The sequence below is a fragment of the Piliocolobus tephrosceles genome, chromosome 1 (genome assembly GCF_002776525.5).
Source record: "Piliocolobus tephrosceles isolate RC106 chromosome 1, ASM277652v3, whole genome shotgun sequence".
Taxonomy (NCBI): domain Eukaryota; kingdom Metazoa; phylum Chordata; class Mammalia; order Primates; family Cercopithecidae; genus Piliocolobus; species Piliocolobus tephrosceles.
In genome coordinates this window covers 186,682,117-186,697,351 of record NC_045434.1, presented here as the reverse complement: position 1 = coordinate 186,697,351, position 15,235 = coordinate 186,682,117, and the positions used below count along the sequence as shown (strand labels likewise).

Below are 15,235 nucleotides of genomic sequence, written 5' to 3'. Positions count from 1 at the left end.
TGGACTGTACTCAAGCCAGAGCTACCTGTCCTTCTCGTTTCCTCAGGTCTGTAACATTGTGGCTGGGCAGCGCTGTATTAAAAAGCTGACCGACAACCAGACTTCGACCATGATAAAGGCCACAGCTAGATCTGCTCCAGACAGACAGGAGGAGATCAGTCGCCTGGTCAGTGGGCCTACTCATTTGCTCAGTCATTGGGGCCATTGGTAGCATAAATGTTTTAATGCCCCAGCAGAACCTTCCTTCAGGAAAACCCGAGTCTAGATTTGTTGCCTAGGACTCTATAAGGCTGCTCTTCCTTCTTACCGTATAGCTACTTCGCTTTCTATCTCTTTTTCTCTCCTGTATTACTTTGCTGTGTTATCCTGTCACTTCCCTCGTCTTCCACTTTCCCTCTCTTTTTAGGACTATTCTGTACCAACCCCAGCTTCTCCTTAGGGTTCTCTCCTTGATACCCAGAGGGTGAGCAGTATTGCCAAGTTCCTGCTCTCCTGAGATTGCTCTCTTTTGTCCTGCAGATGAAGAATGCCAGCTACAACTTAGATCCCTATATCCAGGAATTTGGGATCAAAGTGAAGGATGACATGACGGAGGTGACAGGGCGAGTGCTGCCGGCGCCCATCTTGCAGTACGGCGGCCGGGTGAGCAGGGTCAGGGCCAGACAACATCTCAGGGTATATGGGGGTGGTTGGTTTGTATAGCCAGGGGCTTTTGCTCCCCTACCCACCTGACTCTACTGAGGCTCACCTGGGCGCCCCCTCTGCCTATCCCCAGAACCGGGCCATTGCTACACCCAATCAGGGTGTCTGGGACATGCGGGGGAAACAGTTCTACAATGGGATTGAGATCAAAGTCTGGGCCATCGCCTGCTTCGCACCCCAAAAACAGTGTCGAGAAGAGGTGCTCAAGTAAGGAGGGTTTGGTGTAGGGGTGGAAGGGTGGGAAAGACCCTGGAGCTGCCTGCCTTTCTGTAGTCCACAGGGGCCGATACTGATCAGTAATGTGTTCTGTCTTGACTCTGCCTGCATTGTGCTTTCTGGCTCAAACTTCTACCAATTCCTTTTCTATCGATCTGTGGTCAGGGGAAGTTAATAAGGAGCCATATCTATGTCAAAGATGATGATTTTAGGGCATGAATCTCCTAAGAGAGGCCTGAATTATTTTATTGTTATAATTATCATTGGTAATAAATAGTAGTAGTGATGACTGTAATGTTTACGCCAAAATTGTACTTAAGTACCTAATTTTTATTCTCTCATTTCATCTTTACAGTGAGTAGGTGGTGATATGTCCATTTTCAGGAGACTGAGGCTCAAAAGAGGTTAAGTAACTTGTCCAAAGCTTGCACATCATCAGGAAAGTGTCAGAGTTGGAAGCAAATCAGATCTGAGCTTCAAAACTTGTGTTCCTAATTGGAAACAAAATAGAGCAGCTTGTTTAGCTGGTTGTCAGGGCCTCTGTGCCACCGTAGCTGGGAGTAGATGGCACCAATGAGGAAAGTGTTGTAGCCAAATGATCTAAAGAAACCAGACAGTAATGGCTTGAGAAGTCAACAACCCCTCCCCTGGAGTCTTTTTTTTTTTTTTTTTTTTTTTAGAATCTCGCTCTGTAGCCCAGGCTGGAGTGTAGTGGCATGATCTCGGCTCACTGCAAGCTCCATCTCCCGGATTCACGCCATTCTCCTGCCTCAGCCTCCCAAGTAGCTGGGACTACAGGCGCCCGCCACCATGCCTGGCTAATTTTTTGTATTTTTAGTAGAGATGAAGTTTCAGTGTGTTAGCCAGGATGGTCTCGATCTCCTGGCCTTGTGATCCTCCTGCTTTGGCCTCCCAAAGTGCTGGGATTACAGGCATGAGCCACCATGCCTGGCCCTTTTTTTTGTTTTTTTGTTTGTTTGTTTTATTGAGATAGGTGTAAAATGCCACAAAACTCACAGTTAGTTGTTTCTTACATACAGCATACAGTTAGTTGGTTATTGCCATGTTTTGAAGTGGTTGCTTCTCATAGTCTCTGGATCTGGAGTGGGATCAGCACACTCTAGGGATGAGGAAGAGTTGATGGAGCTGACCATTTTGGCTAGACAAGGGTAGTGGGGAAGTATGCCGTGATGAATTCAGCTGACCTTGGAGTCAGGAGAATTCGTTCTTAGCTGGGATATAGTGGTGCGTGCCTGTAATCCTGGCTACTCAGAAGGCTGAGGCAGGAGAATCACTTCAGCCCAGGAGTTTGCTGGGCAATATAGATTCTATAAGTTTTAGGTCGGGCACAGTGGCTCCTGTCTGTAAACCCAGCAGTTTGGGAGGCTGAGGTGGGCAGATCACGAAGTCAGTAGTTTGAGACTAGCCTGGCCAATATGGTGAAACTCTGTCTCTACTAAAAATACAAAAATTAGCCAGGCGTAGTGGCGCGTGCCTGTAGTCCCAGCTACTCAGGAGGCCAAGGCAGGAGAATCGCTTGAACCCAGGAGGTGGAGGTTGCAGTGAGCTAAGGTTGTGCCACTGCACTCCAACCTGGTGACAGAGCGAGACTCAGTCTCAAAGGAAAAAAAAAAAAAAAGTTCCAACAGCTCCTGATGGATCTGGGGACTATGGGACCTGCCCTTGTTCTTCTTCCCTTACCCCTCACACCTACACAAACAACCATCATAATTGTGGTTCCTTGCAAATGGGTTCTTGTCTCCTTTCCTGAGTTCTTTTTTTTTTGAAACGGAGTCTTGCCCTGTAGCCCAGGTGCCGTGGCACAATCTCGGCTTGCTACAAGCTCCGCCTCCTGGGTTCATGCCAGACTCCTGCCTCAGCCTCCTGAGCAGCTGGGACCACAGGCACCCGCCACCACGCCCAGCCAATTTTTTGTGTTTTTAGTAGAGACGGGGTTTCACCACGTTAGCCAAGATGGTCTTGATCTCCTGACTTCGTGATCTGCCCGACTCGGCCTCCCAGAGTTCTGGGATTACAGGTGTGAGCCACTGCGCCTGGCCTTTTTCTGAGTTCTTTAGCCCCTATTTAAGCCAGCCTGCTTGGCAGTGTTGGAAAGGCTCCCAGCTTTTTGCCTTTGTGCCATAGTCACTTCATTGTAGTTCTATTCTCTGTGTGCTTTTGTGTTTCTCCCATGTCCTTCCCTTGTCCATTTCTTTTGGGATAATCTATTGTTTTGGCCATTTTGGGGTATGGGCACCAGTAAACCCAGAACCTCAAACTTGGAAGAGTTTATCAGGCATTCCCTTCCCCCAGTGACACCTAGTTGTAAGGGGTAAGAATGTGGCTTTTTCATGTGGGTCATTAGTAGCCAGTTAAATCTGTGGTTCTGACTGGGCTAATGGTAAAGATTTCCAAGTCATCTATGGCAGTGGCTGAGATTGTCCATTGAGAATGTACATAGTAAGTAGAGATTGAAGGTATAACTTAGAGGAACTGGAAAATAAACAGAGCAAAGTCCCTAAGTGTGTATGAGGTGATGGGATCCAGAGCACTGAGAAAGGGCATCCTTTCCACTGAGAAAGTGGGAGAAGACATGAAGGTGCTATGGGATTCGACAAACTAGTAGTTGGGGGATGATGGATGATAGAGTTCTAGATGCAACCCTCAATTTTTTTCTGGCTAAAGAGGCCCTATTACTTTGGCTATATCACCTTTAAGATGGGATTTTAGGACCTTCCTCATCTTAAACATCTCACAATAGTTTGTGGCCCCCAGCACTGGACACAGTATTCCAAGTGTAGTCTGGTAGTAGAGAAAAGATTGGAAATACGTCTTTCCTTGAATTTGAGACCCACTATTCATGAAATCTGGTAACATACTGGCTTTTTAATAGCTACATTGCAGTTGTATACAGGGCAGAGAAATGGAAAACATACTACTAATGGTCAAAGCCCTGGCTGTTATTTACATGAAACAGTGGTTAGGTCATGTTTTTTTATTCTAACATTCATTTTGAAAAAAAATGTTTAAGATAAATATAGAGAATAGCATGTATCCATCCAGTTTTGTCATATTTACTTTATCCTTTTTTAAATGTAAATATTACAAGTAAATTTGATGTTCCTTCATATCCTCCACCCTAGTCCCATTCCTCCCTTCTTTTTTTTGACAGAGTCTCGCTCTTGCCCTGGCTGGAGTGCAGTGGCACAATCTTGGCTCACTACAGCCTCTGCCTTCTGTTTCATGCGATTCTCCTGCTTCAGCCTCCTGAGTAGCTGGGATTACAGGCACTCACCACCATGCCCAGCTAGGTTTTTTTGTGTTTTTAGTAGAGACAGGGTTTCATCAGGTTGGCCAGGCTGGTCTCAAAGTCCTGACCTCAGGTAATCTGCCCACCCTGGCCTCCCAAAGTGCTGAGATTACAGGTGTGAGCCACTGTGCCGGCCCCATTCCTCCCTTCTGATGAAGCCACTGTTATGAATTATTGTAACTATCCTATTCAATTTATATACCTATATATAAATGATTTTAAATTTTGCATAATAGTATTTACTGTATTTACTTTACTTGTGTGTTTTTACTAAATATGTGAAAAAATACTTTCTCACAAAACTATCACATTGCTATTTTATGCTATATAATAATATCTCATAAACAGCTGCTTCCATTGTCGTCTTGTACATTGTTTTTAAATTTAAATGGAAGATTATCACAAATTAAATTTCCTGCTGCTTATTTCAGTTTTTGAGTATCTTTATGTAGCTTGATTTTTTTACTCTACTGCTTGTGTGTCCTCTCTTCCAACTTTGTCTTCCTCCCCAGGGTAAAGCCCTAAAGCCAAAGGAAGGAAGCTTAATAATTGGCTCTTAGGTTTCAAAGAACCAGTTGGGAAGGAGGGAACTCATTTTTATTGAGCTTCTCCTGTGCTCCCATCACTGTTGGAACCTCATTTGCTTTGAGCAGAAAGGCCTTACACATGGGCATCTGCCTATTTCTTTGGACATGTAATGGAGCACAGGAATCAGCTGCTTGAGTGGGGCAAGGTGGGAACCCTGAGAATTCCCATAGGTCCCTTTTCTGGGCTTCCTCATCTCCTTGCTTGTACCATCGAACACTTAGCAAGTACTCTTTTACCTTACTCAACTATAAATGTATTTTTTACATTAGCTATTATTGTGTATCATTCATGTTAGAGTCTCAGTGTTAGCTGGGTGCAGTGGCTCATGCCTGTAATTCCAGCACTTTGGGAGGCTGAGCTGGGAGGATCATTTGAGTCCAGGAACTTGAGACCAGCCTGGGCAACATAGTGAGATCCCATCTCTACCAAAAAGAAAAAAAGTTAGCCAGGCGTAGTGGCATGCCTCTAGTCCTATCTACTCAGGAGGCTGAGATGGGATAACTGTTTTAGCCTGGCAGCTCGAGGCTTGAGTGAGCCCAGATTGTGCCATTGTACTCCATCCTGGATGACAGAGCACCCTGTCTCAAGAAAAAAACCAAAAAACCAATCTCTCAGTGCCTCTTATAGTGTTAAACACCTAAGATGGATGGATTTTTGTCAGAAGAATTCAAGTGAGACTCACTGCCTCCTTTGTGACCATGCATGTGTACAGGAACTTCACAGACCAGCTGCGGAAGATTTCCAAGGATGCGGGGATGCCTATCCAGGGTCAGCCTTGTTTCTGCAAATATGCCCAGGGAGCAGACAGCGTGGAGCCTATGTTCCGGCATCTCAAGAACACCTACTCAGGGCTGCAGCTCATTATTGTCATCCTGCCAGGGAAGACGCCAGTGTATGGTACAGTTCTCTTGGGACAGTGATAATGGTGATAGGACTCTTCTCAGCATAGCTCCCTGGGGTCTCCTGGGAAGGACTCAGTCTAGAGTCTTGGCTTTGACCAGAGCTGTTACTTAATGTCAGCGCTCCTCTTATAGGAGAAATAGCATGCCTGAGCCATTGAGTTATCCCAGATCCTAATTATCTGCACACACTCCTTCCCAACAACATTTACTGGGGTCCTTTGTGTGCTGGTCCTTATGCCAGGCTAAGCTGGGCCAGGTACAGAGATGGGTTGGTCTAGATTCCTATCCTTAGGAGTGCGTTGTTTATCTGGACATCGTGCAACACAACCAAGCAGAATAGGTGGTCCTGTTAGTATCGTGTTGCCTGGTAATTACTTGGACTTTTTGAGAGACTTGCTATCTCTCCTCTTTTCCTCTCATTTTTTTGGAATAAGAATGACTATATAAATTTCTGTCACAGCACTTTTCTTTTATGCCATTTTCCGTCTCCATCTCTCCTGCTTCGAAGGAATAAGAGTTTCTCTTACCTTGTTCAACTCCTCTGTGTTCTCTTTCCCAACCCATCCTGCTACCTTTGGGACTTCATACCTTTCAACCCTCAAATATATTCAGATACCCCATCCTAATGCACATTACTGCAGATTTGCCATCTCTTTTAGCTTTTGTCTTTCTGTTTCCTTCATTAAACTTTTTGAGGCCTGGTATAGTGGTTCACACCTGTAATCCTAGCACTTTGGAATGCCAAGGTGGGAGGATCGCTTGTGCCCAGGAATTCGAGGCCAAGTCTGGGCAACAAAGCAAGACCTCATCTCTACGAAAAAATAAAGTTAGCCAGTCATGTTGTGCACCTGTGGTCCCAGCTACTTGGGAGTCTGAGGCTAGAGGATTTCTTGAACCCAAGAGGTTGAGGCTGCAGTGAGCCGCAATTGTGCCACTGTACTTCAGCTTGGGTAATGTAGTGATGAGACCTTGTCTCAAAACAAAGCAAAAAAAACCTTTTTGAATGAGTTCTCTATATTCTCTATGTCTCTTTCAGCCATCTTGCCTTCTGTCTACCTTTCTCCTAAATCTCTGCACAGGGTTGCCAATGACTTTTCTCAGTTGTCCTCTTGACTTCTGGATATTTTCTTCTATCTCTCCTTACTTATTATTCCTGTCATTACCAGGAATCCTTGGTGTTCTACAGGTTCCTGTTGTCTGCCTTCTCATTCTGCCTTTACATTTTATTAAAATTTCCATTCATTTCAGTTGCTTCAATCATCACCTATTATTATATGTGATTAAAATCTTGATTCAACCCTTGAACCCTCTGCAACTTCTGTCTGTCCCTTTGGCCTCTCTGCCTTTCTTCTTCAAGAATTTATTGATCACCTATTATATATGGAACACTGTGCAAGATCTGGATATATTGATGAATAAAACAGATGTAGTGTCTGCTCTTAGAAAGTGTTTTATTGGACCATCTCTTCAGTAGTTTGTCCTCTCTATAAACCCTTGTCTTCCCTACTTCTGTATTTGACATCACCATTTCTTCTAAGTACCTTCATTCAAACTTTGGAGACAGTCTGTCCTTTTGCCTCACCTTCATTGTTCTTCTTCACATTTTTCTCAAGATAATACACCCTGCTCTTGATCCACACTTCTCAACTGAGTTCTAACCTTCCTTTTTTTCTTTTCTTTTTTTTTTTTTTGAGACAGAGTCTTGCTCTGTTGCCCAGGCTGAAGTGCAGTGGTGCCATCTCAGCTCACCGCAACCTCCGCCTCCCGGGTTCAAGTGATTCTCGTGCCTCAGCCTCCAAAGTAGCTGGGATTACAGGTGCGCACTACCACGCCTGGCTAATTTTTGTATTTTTAGTACAGATGGGGTTTCGCCATGTTGGCCAGGCTGGTCTTGAACTCCTGACCTCAAGTGATCTGCCCGCCTCGGCCTCCCAAAGTGCTAGGATAACAGGCATGAGCCACCGTGCCCAGCCTGAAGACTTTCTTGAATGGGTTCCAAGTAAGACTTTTTGTGACTCTACTATCAAAAATACCTTCATTGGTTACTATTAATTACTGCATAAAGGGTTTTAATGGACCTGATCTTAGTTTAATGTTTTCAGCTTTATCTTGCACTGTTCACTTGCCACTCATGCTGGAATGATTGCTGGTTCTGGAATTGTTGAAGAGAGCTGAATTTGAATTTAATCCTGGCTATACCAGTCAACTGGCTTGGACACATTACCTAACCGTTCTGAGCATCATGAATTAATTATATAAAAAGCAGAATCTAGCACAGTGCCTGGCATGTAGCTGACACTCTGAGTGCTCATTTCTTGTCTGTGGTTTTCAAACTCTGGTTTTGTTCACGTCATTTGCCTTTGCTTGGGATATCTGTATCCTCTTCTTCTTGTCCCACACCTTGCCCTTAAAATTCTCTCCATCCTTTAATACCCAGTTTAAATACTACTTATTTTTTATTCTTGACATTTCACCGGGAGAGTGAACTTGTCTCTTTCTGGATTCCTCTAGTTTATCAGACCACTGATCAGTTACTACCTTACTTGATACTTTGTTGTGGAGTGGATCTGATTCTGCTCTGAAATCTTTCCTCTCTATATACACACCTAAGGTAGTGCCTTTCGCTGATATGATACTCAGTAATTAACTTATGGAGAGAAGTTGTTTGATCTTCAGTCCTTGTCTTTCTTGGGCCCTTGTATGGATGATAAGGATGCTTTTTAGGACAACTTCCTTGAGAAAGTATTCATGTTTCTGATTTCCCTCCATTAAAGGGAAAATCCAGTGTTTTGGCTTGGGAATGGTACAGCATGCTTGGGAAAGGCAGTACTTACTCAGAATTTTCCCTTTCCTGGGCTCAATTATGTTACACTTCTCTCTAGCCTCAGATATTTTATTGGGACCTCGAGTTTCTTTCATTTACATGCAGTTCCTTGATTATACCACCTGGACAATCTGACTGGTACTCTTTTCTGCTGGCTTAATTCCGAAGCAATGGAGTCATTTGCCTAACTAAGCCAGCAGAAAAGAGCAGCAGTCAGACTCTTCTAAAGACCCTTCACCATCCCTCCTGGGAGGCTGGGTAAAATGGCATCCTCCTTGTGATGGTCAAAGCAAGGTCCCATTGGCATTTGGTTGCCCTGAGAGTGTAGAAGGACAGTGTCACATTTGCCCTGTTCTGATCAGGTAGTATACCTATCGTGTCTTTAGTATATTTAATTGCTTCCTCTCCACTAAACTGATATTTTTTTTAATGTAAACTTTTTATTAAATTGTATATATAGAAATCTTACATGTTTAGCTTAGTGATACTTCATAAAGTGTCACAACAGCGTAACCAGCACCCAGTTCAGCAGCAGAACCTTACCACAGCCCCAGTCACTACAACCTCCTACCAGTGGTAACCACTATTTTGGCTTCTAATACCATAGGTTAGTTTTGCCTATATTTAAACTTTATATAAATAGAATCATATAGTATATACTTTTTTTGTGTCTGACTTCTTTCATGCAACATAAAGTTGTGGTTTGTTATAGTTTTTCCATCATATGAATATAACACAATTTCCATCTATTTATCCGTTCTTTTAATGCACATATTTGGATTGTTTCCAGTTTTTGACTATTGAAAATAATGCTTCAGGCTGGGTGCAGTGACTCATGCCTGTAATCCTAGCACTTTGGGAGGCCGAGGCAAGTGAATCACCTGAGGTGAGGAGTTTGATACAAGTCTGGCCAACATGGTGAAGCCCCGTCTCTACTAAAAATACAAAACATGAACTGGGTGTGGTGGCGGGTGCCTGTAATCCCAGCTACTTGGGAGGCTGACGCAGGAGAATTGCTTGAACCCGGGAGGTGGAGATTGCAGTGAGCTGAGATCATGCCACTGCACTCCAGCCTGGGCAACAGAGGAAGACTCTGTCTCAAAAATAATAATAATAATGATAATAATAATGCTTCAGTGAACACTCTTCTATGTGTTCTTTGAACATATATAACCATTTTTTCTTGAGAGTGTATCCAGGAGTGGATTTTAAGTATACCAATTTATCCTTTCACCAGCAGTGTATAAGAGTTCTAGATAGTGCTGGGCGCGGTGGCTCACGCCTGTAATCCCAGCACTTTGGGAGGCCGAGGTGGGTGGATCACGAGGTCGGGAGATCGAGACCAGCCTGGCTAACACAGTGAAACCCCCGTCTCTACTAAAAATGCAAAAAAATTAGCCGGGCGTGGCGGCAGGTGCCTGTGGTCCCAGCTACTTGGGAGGCTGAGGCAGGAGAATGGCGTGAACCCAGGAGGCGGAGCTTGCAGTGAGCCGAGATCGCGCCACTGCACTCCAGCCTGGGCGATTGAGCGAGACTCCGTCTCAAAAAAAAAAAAAAAAGAGTTCTAGATAGTTTATATCCTTACCAAACTTGGAATCCATCTCAAAAAAACAAAACAAAACAAAAACAGGAATCCCAGGGTCATGAAGATACTATTTTTAAGTGTTTTTTTTAAATGATTAAAAAAAACATTCATGTTTAGAATTAATCTATCTCTAAACGGAGCAAAAACTATTGCTTTTCTTTTCCATGGCAGTGGTGCAGAGCTTAGACTCTTAGCTTCCTACCCACACCTGGATTCAACAAATGTACCCAGGGTAAAAGCAACTGCTGAAGATAGCTCACCTCTGCGATTTTTTTTTTCTCCCTCTCTGGAATTTTACCCCCTCTGGTTCTTGTTTTCTCAGCATTCTCTGCTGCCTTTAAAAAGATGATTTTTATATTTTATCTGGCTTTTCTGAGTGCAGTCTGTAGAACTAGCTCGCCACTATTCCATCTCTCTTGGAAGTAGATATGATCTTTTTAAACATACTCAAATCTCTTCCATTGAAAGCATACCAAATTGTTGGTCAGTCCTACATTTTCTTCCTGGTACCTTAAATCACCACAACAATTTTTGCCTCTGTACACTAATTTTTTTTTTTTTAACCTTAATATCACTAATTCCAGAGGACATTTCTGGTCCTGATTTTACCTCATCTCTTAGACGCATTTCACTTTGTTGACTGCTTGCTCCTTCTTGAAACACTCTCTTCCCTTGGCAGTCATGATACAACATTATCTTGGTCTCCCTTCTAGCTTTCTGGATTTTTTGTTCTTTGCTGACTCATCTTCTGGTTCTGCCAATACTGGGAGTTCCTCAAGATTCAGATCTAGGTTGTCTTCTCTTTTTACTATGTTATCTTCCTTAGTGATCTCAAGATCATACCTTCAACTACTCTCTGTACCTAATTATCACACAAATTTGCCATCTCCATTTCAGACTACTCTTTTGAGCATTGAACCACGAGACCCATTCGCTTAGTTGATATCCTTACTGAGATGACCAAAAAACTACTTCAGACTCAAAATGTGTCACAAATAATTTATGGCCTATTTTTATTTTGTTTTATTTTATTTTATTTATTTTTCCAAGACTGAATCTTACTCTGTCACCCAGGCTGGAGTGCAGTGGTGTGATCTCGTCTCACTGCAACCTCCGCCTCCCAAGTTCAAGCGATTCTCCTGCCTCAGTCTCCCGAGTTAACTGGGACTACAGGCACCAGCCACCACACCCAGCTATTTTTTTGTATTTTTAGTAGAGATGGGGTTTCACTGTATTAGCCAGGATGGTCTTGATCTCCTGACCTCGTGATCCACCTGCCTCGGCCTCCCAAAGTGCTGGGATTACAGGCATGAGCCACCGCGCCTGGCCCTCACCCGTCTTGTTAATCTAAGCTACCCTTATCTCCTCTAATAGGTCAGTCTAATGACCACATTCTTAAAACATGCTCCCCTTGCTCTTCTTTTTAGCTGCTATGGTCTTTCTTTTTCTCAGACACATCTTGCTATCTTCTAGCAGGGTGCATTTTTGCATGTTGTTCCCTCTGCCTAGAATGCTGTCTCTCAAACTCCCTCTCCTCTAAGTCGTTTGCTGTCTTCAGATTTTATTTCAATCATTACCTACTCAAGAATCCTTTCCTGACTAGATTTTTATTTCTTATTTTATGCTGTCATTGTTCCATGAAGTTTCCTGTCATGTCATTTATCAGTGTTGTAATTTTCACGATTTTTAAAATTAGTCCCTATTTAGTAAGCACTATGAGAGCAGGGACCTTATGTGTTTCCTGTCATCATTGTGTTCGCTAGCACCTCATACACTGCCTGGCATCTAGTAGGCATTCAGTACATGTTTGTTGAATGCACTAATCATTTCTCTCCCCGCCCGTAGCTGAGGTGAAACGTGTTGGAGATACGCTCTTGGGAATGGCTACGCAGTGTGTGCAGGTGAAGAATGTGGTCAAGACCTCACCTCAGACTCTGTCCAACCTCTGCCTCAAGATCAATGTCAAACTTGGTGGCATTAACAACATCCTAGTCCCACACCAGCGGTATGAACTCTGTTGTCCACTTGCCCTTTTCAAGGTACCATGCTGGGAATTGATGAAGAGATAGGACCCTGGCCAGGCAGAGTGAATCAGACACAAGGGGGAGAAGAGCAGAGTGGGTATTGGATGGTGCCAGCTAGAGAAGACCCAACACCTCACCATTTTGTTTTCTCTTCCTTGCTCAGCTCTGCCGTTTTTCAACAGCCAGTGATATTCCTGGGAGCAGATGTTACACACCCCCCAGCAGGGGATGGGAAAAAACCTTCTATCACAGCAGTGAGTGATCTTCTTTAGCTGCCTCATAAGGTTCTCCTCTTCGCTCTGAGTCCTCAAAACTACCCATGATTTCTTTCCCTCAGCTCTGGCTCTTGACCCTTCCTAAGATCTCCATTTAGCTCGCTATTCCCAATTCCCATTCCCTTGATATGTCATAAAGGTAGCTCTGTATGGTGTCTTTTTTCAGGGAGAGTAGTGAGAGTGTAGCCGGAGACTTGACTCATTCTACATCACTCTTGCTCTGCATTTGAATGTCTCTCTCCCCATGCCTGCTTTTGGCATGTAGGAGAGGGACTGTATCTTCTCTGAAATCCCTTTAAAGGGAGTTACTTAGTTAATGGGACTATCCTTTCCTCTGCCCATCCTCACTGTGTAATAGATTAGATGTTTTTCCTATCTCTCTCCTGACTTTTCTGCTCTTTGTCTCCTAGGGGCTTCCAAATTGCTAGGGATCAGACTTCCTTTCCCACTTATATTTCCTAAACCCTCACATTTCTGTAGGCACACTAGTCTTAACCTCAGTAAGTGCAGGGAAACCCTATAATATGCTTATCCCTGTTTTTCTTGTGGCCATCCCTCCTAGGCTTTGGCCACTGTCTCCTTTCTAAATGGCGTTTCTTCCATCAACCACAAGAACACTGTTACTATGGTCATGATTCCTGGGTAGATTAGCATTTGAATGGGAAAAAGGATAAACTTGGGACTGGAAGAGGCCATTGTTTGATCTAGTAGTACTAAACCTTCACATGCTTCTCTGCAAAGGGTAGAGAAATCAATTTATCAAGTACCTACTGTGGGCTAGGCCCTGTGTAAGGTGCTTAATATGGACCACAGTAGCACTGCAAGCAGGTGTTCTTATCAACATCTGAGAAGAGGGAAAAAGATCAGAGAGATTGAGTAACTTCTGCTTGTGTGACAGAATAGAGATTGAAACCAGGGCTCTTTGAATCCCAAGCCCTACTCATTCAGTTGCAGTTTTCTTGCTAAGAAGCCTTTCCACAAACCCATAGCCTGACAGTGAGGGTGAAGGTTCTAGGAGCTAATCCTTTCTCTCTGACTGTCAGGTGGTAGGCAGTATGGATGCCCACCCCAGCCGATACTGTGCTACTGTGCGGGTACAGCGACCACGCCAAGAGATCATTGAAGACTTGTCCTACATGGTGCGTGAGCTCCTCATCCAGTTCTACAAGTCCACCCGCTTCAAACCTACCCGCATCATCTTCTACCGAGATGGGGTCCCTGAAGGCCAGCTACCCCAGGTAGGGCCCACAGTAGGTGGAGAAAACCTTCACATCATGGCTGGAAAGCTAGGTGCTACTACCTTTTTTAAGCTATTGGCACTGGGAGGTGTGTCACTTCTTAGGGAACTTTGCTAAATGGGCTGGACTTGGGGGCAAGGATCGCAACTGAGGGATGGAGTATACAAGCATCTGTAGATTCTTCTTCTCATAATAGAAGACTCTCAGTGCCTATTTAAGTAGTTGGTTCCTGTTGGAGACTGATTGTTTAGACCAGTGATTCTCAAATGCTAGCTTACATTAAGATCACCTGGAGGGCTTGTTAAAACAGTTTTAAGGGCTCTACCCTTAGAGTTTCTGAGTCAGTGAGTCTTGGATGAGGGCCAAGAATTTACAATACTGACAAGTTCTTAGGCGATGCTAATAGTCTGGAGACTGCATTTGAGGACTAATGCTGTTTTGGCCTTCCTTCATAATATTCCTCCTATTCATTCTCACTGCCAGTCTTCATTTTTTTTTTTTAACTTCTATCCTGAACTGGTGTCCTTGACTACCGTTTAATAGTATTTTAACTACTGTTCCAGTGAACTTCTTGTGTGCCATGAACTGTGCTAAGCACTTCACATTTTTTTTTTTTTTTGTATTTTTTTTCCTAAATCTGAGTGGAAACGTATGTTCTATTTAATGCTTTACAATAGTCCTATGGAATAATAGTGTATTTACATTTAACAGATGAGAAAACAGGCTTGGAAATGTTACATGATTCTTTAATGTCATCAAAGCTAATTAGGAGTGGAACTGGGATTCAGACACATTGGTCTGATTCCATAGTTTATGCTCTTAACTGTTAGGCCCAGTTTCTTTTTTTCTTTTTTTTTCTTTTTGGCGGGGACAGAGTCTCACTCTTGCCCAGGGTGGAGTGCAGTGATATGATCTCAGCTCACTGCAGCCTTTGCCTCCTAGGCTGAAGTGATTCTCTTTCCTCAGCCTCCCAAGTAGCTGGGGCTACAGGTGTGAATCATCACATCCAGCTTATTTTTGTATTTTTAGTAGAGCCGGGGTTTCACCATGTTGGCCAGGCTGGTCTCAAACTCCTGACCTCAAATGATCCACCCACCTTGGCCTCCCAAAGTGCTGGAAGTACAAGCGTGAGCCACGGTGCCTGGCCATTATGCCCAATTTCTAAGTCATCCAGTATTTTCTTCTTTTTTTTTTTTTTTTTCTGAGACGGAGTCTTGCTCTGCTGCCCAGGCTGGAGTGCAGTGGCCGGTTCTCAGCTCACTGCAAGCTCCGCCTCCCGGGTTTACGCCATTCTCCTGTCTCAGCCTCCCAAGTAGCTGGGACTACAGGTGCTCGCCTCGTCGCCCGGCTAGGTTTTTGTATTGTTTAGTAGAGACGGGGTTTCACCGTATTAGCCAGGATGGTCTCGATCTCCTGACCTCGTGATCCGCCCGTCTCGGCCTCCCAAAGTGCTGGGATTACAGGCTTGAGCCACCGCGCCCGGCCAGTCATCCAGTATTTTCTAAAATATCAGACACATTTATCATATCACATATCTGTTCAGAAATGTCTAGTGGCTTCACATAGCTTTG

The 15,235-nt window shown here is 43.9% G+C and overlaps 1 protein-coding gene across 2 annotated transcripts in view; it reads left to right on the top strand.

Moving 5' to 3' along the window:
• Positions 1–15,235, top strand: part of AGO1 (argonaute RISC component 1) — a 47,462-nt gene that overhangs the window by 18,785 nt on the left and 13,442 nt on the right. Inside the window, exons 9-15 of one of the 2 annotated variants that reach the window (XM_023232175.2) lie at positions 47–166; positions 520–642; positions 776–909; positions 5,529–5,713; positions 11,973–12,132; positions 12,315–12,405; positions 13,470–13,664. In XM_023232175.2, the coding sequence (XP_023087943.1) occupies positions 47–166; positions 520–642; positions 776–909; positions 5,529–5,713; positions 11,973–12,132; positions 12,315–12,405; positions 13,470–13,664 (1,008 nt within the window). Of the gene's footprint in view, positions 1–46; positions 167–519; positions 652–775; positions 910–5,528; positions 5,714–11,972; positions 12,133–12,314; positions 12,406–13,469; positions 13,665–15,235 lie in introns of both variants that reach the window. The other variant, XM_023232174.2, reaches the window with a different exon arrangement.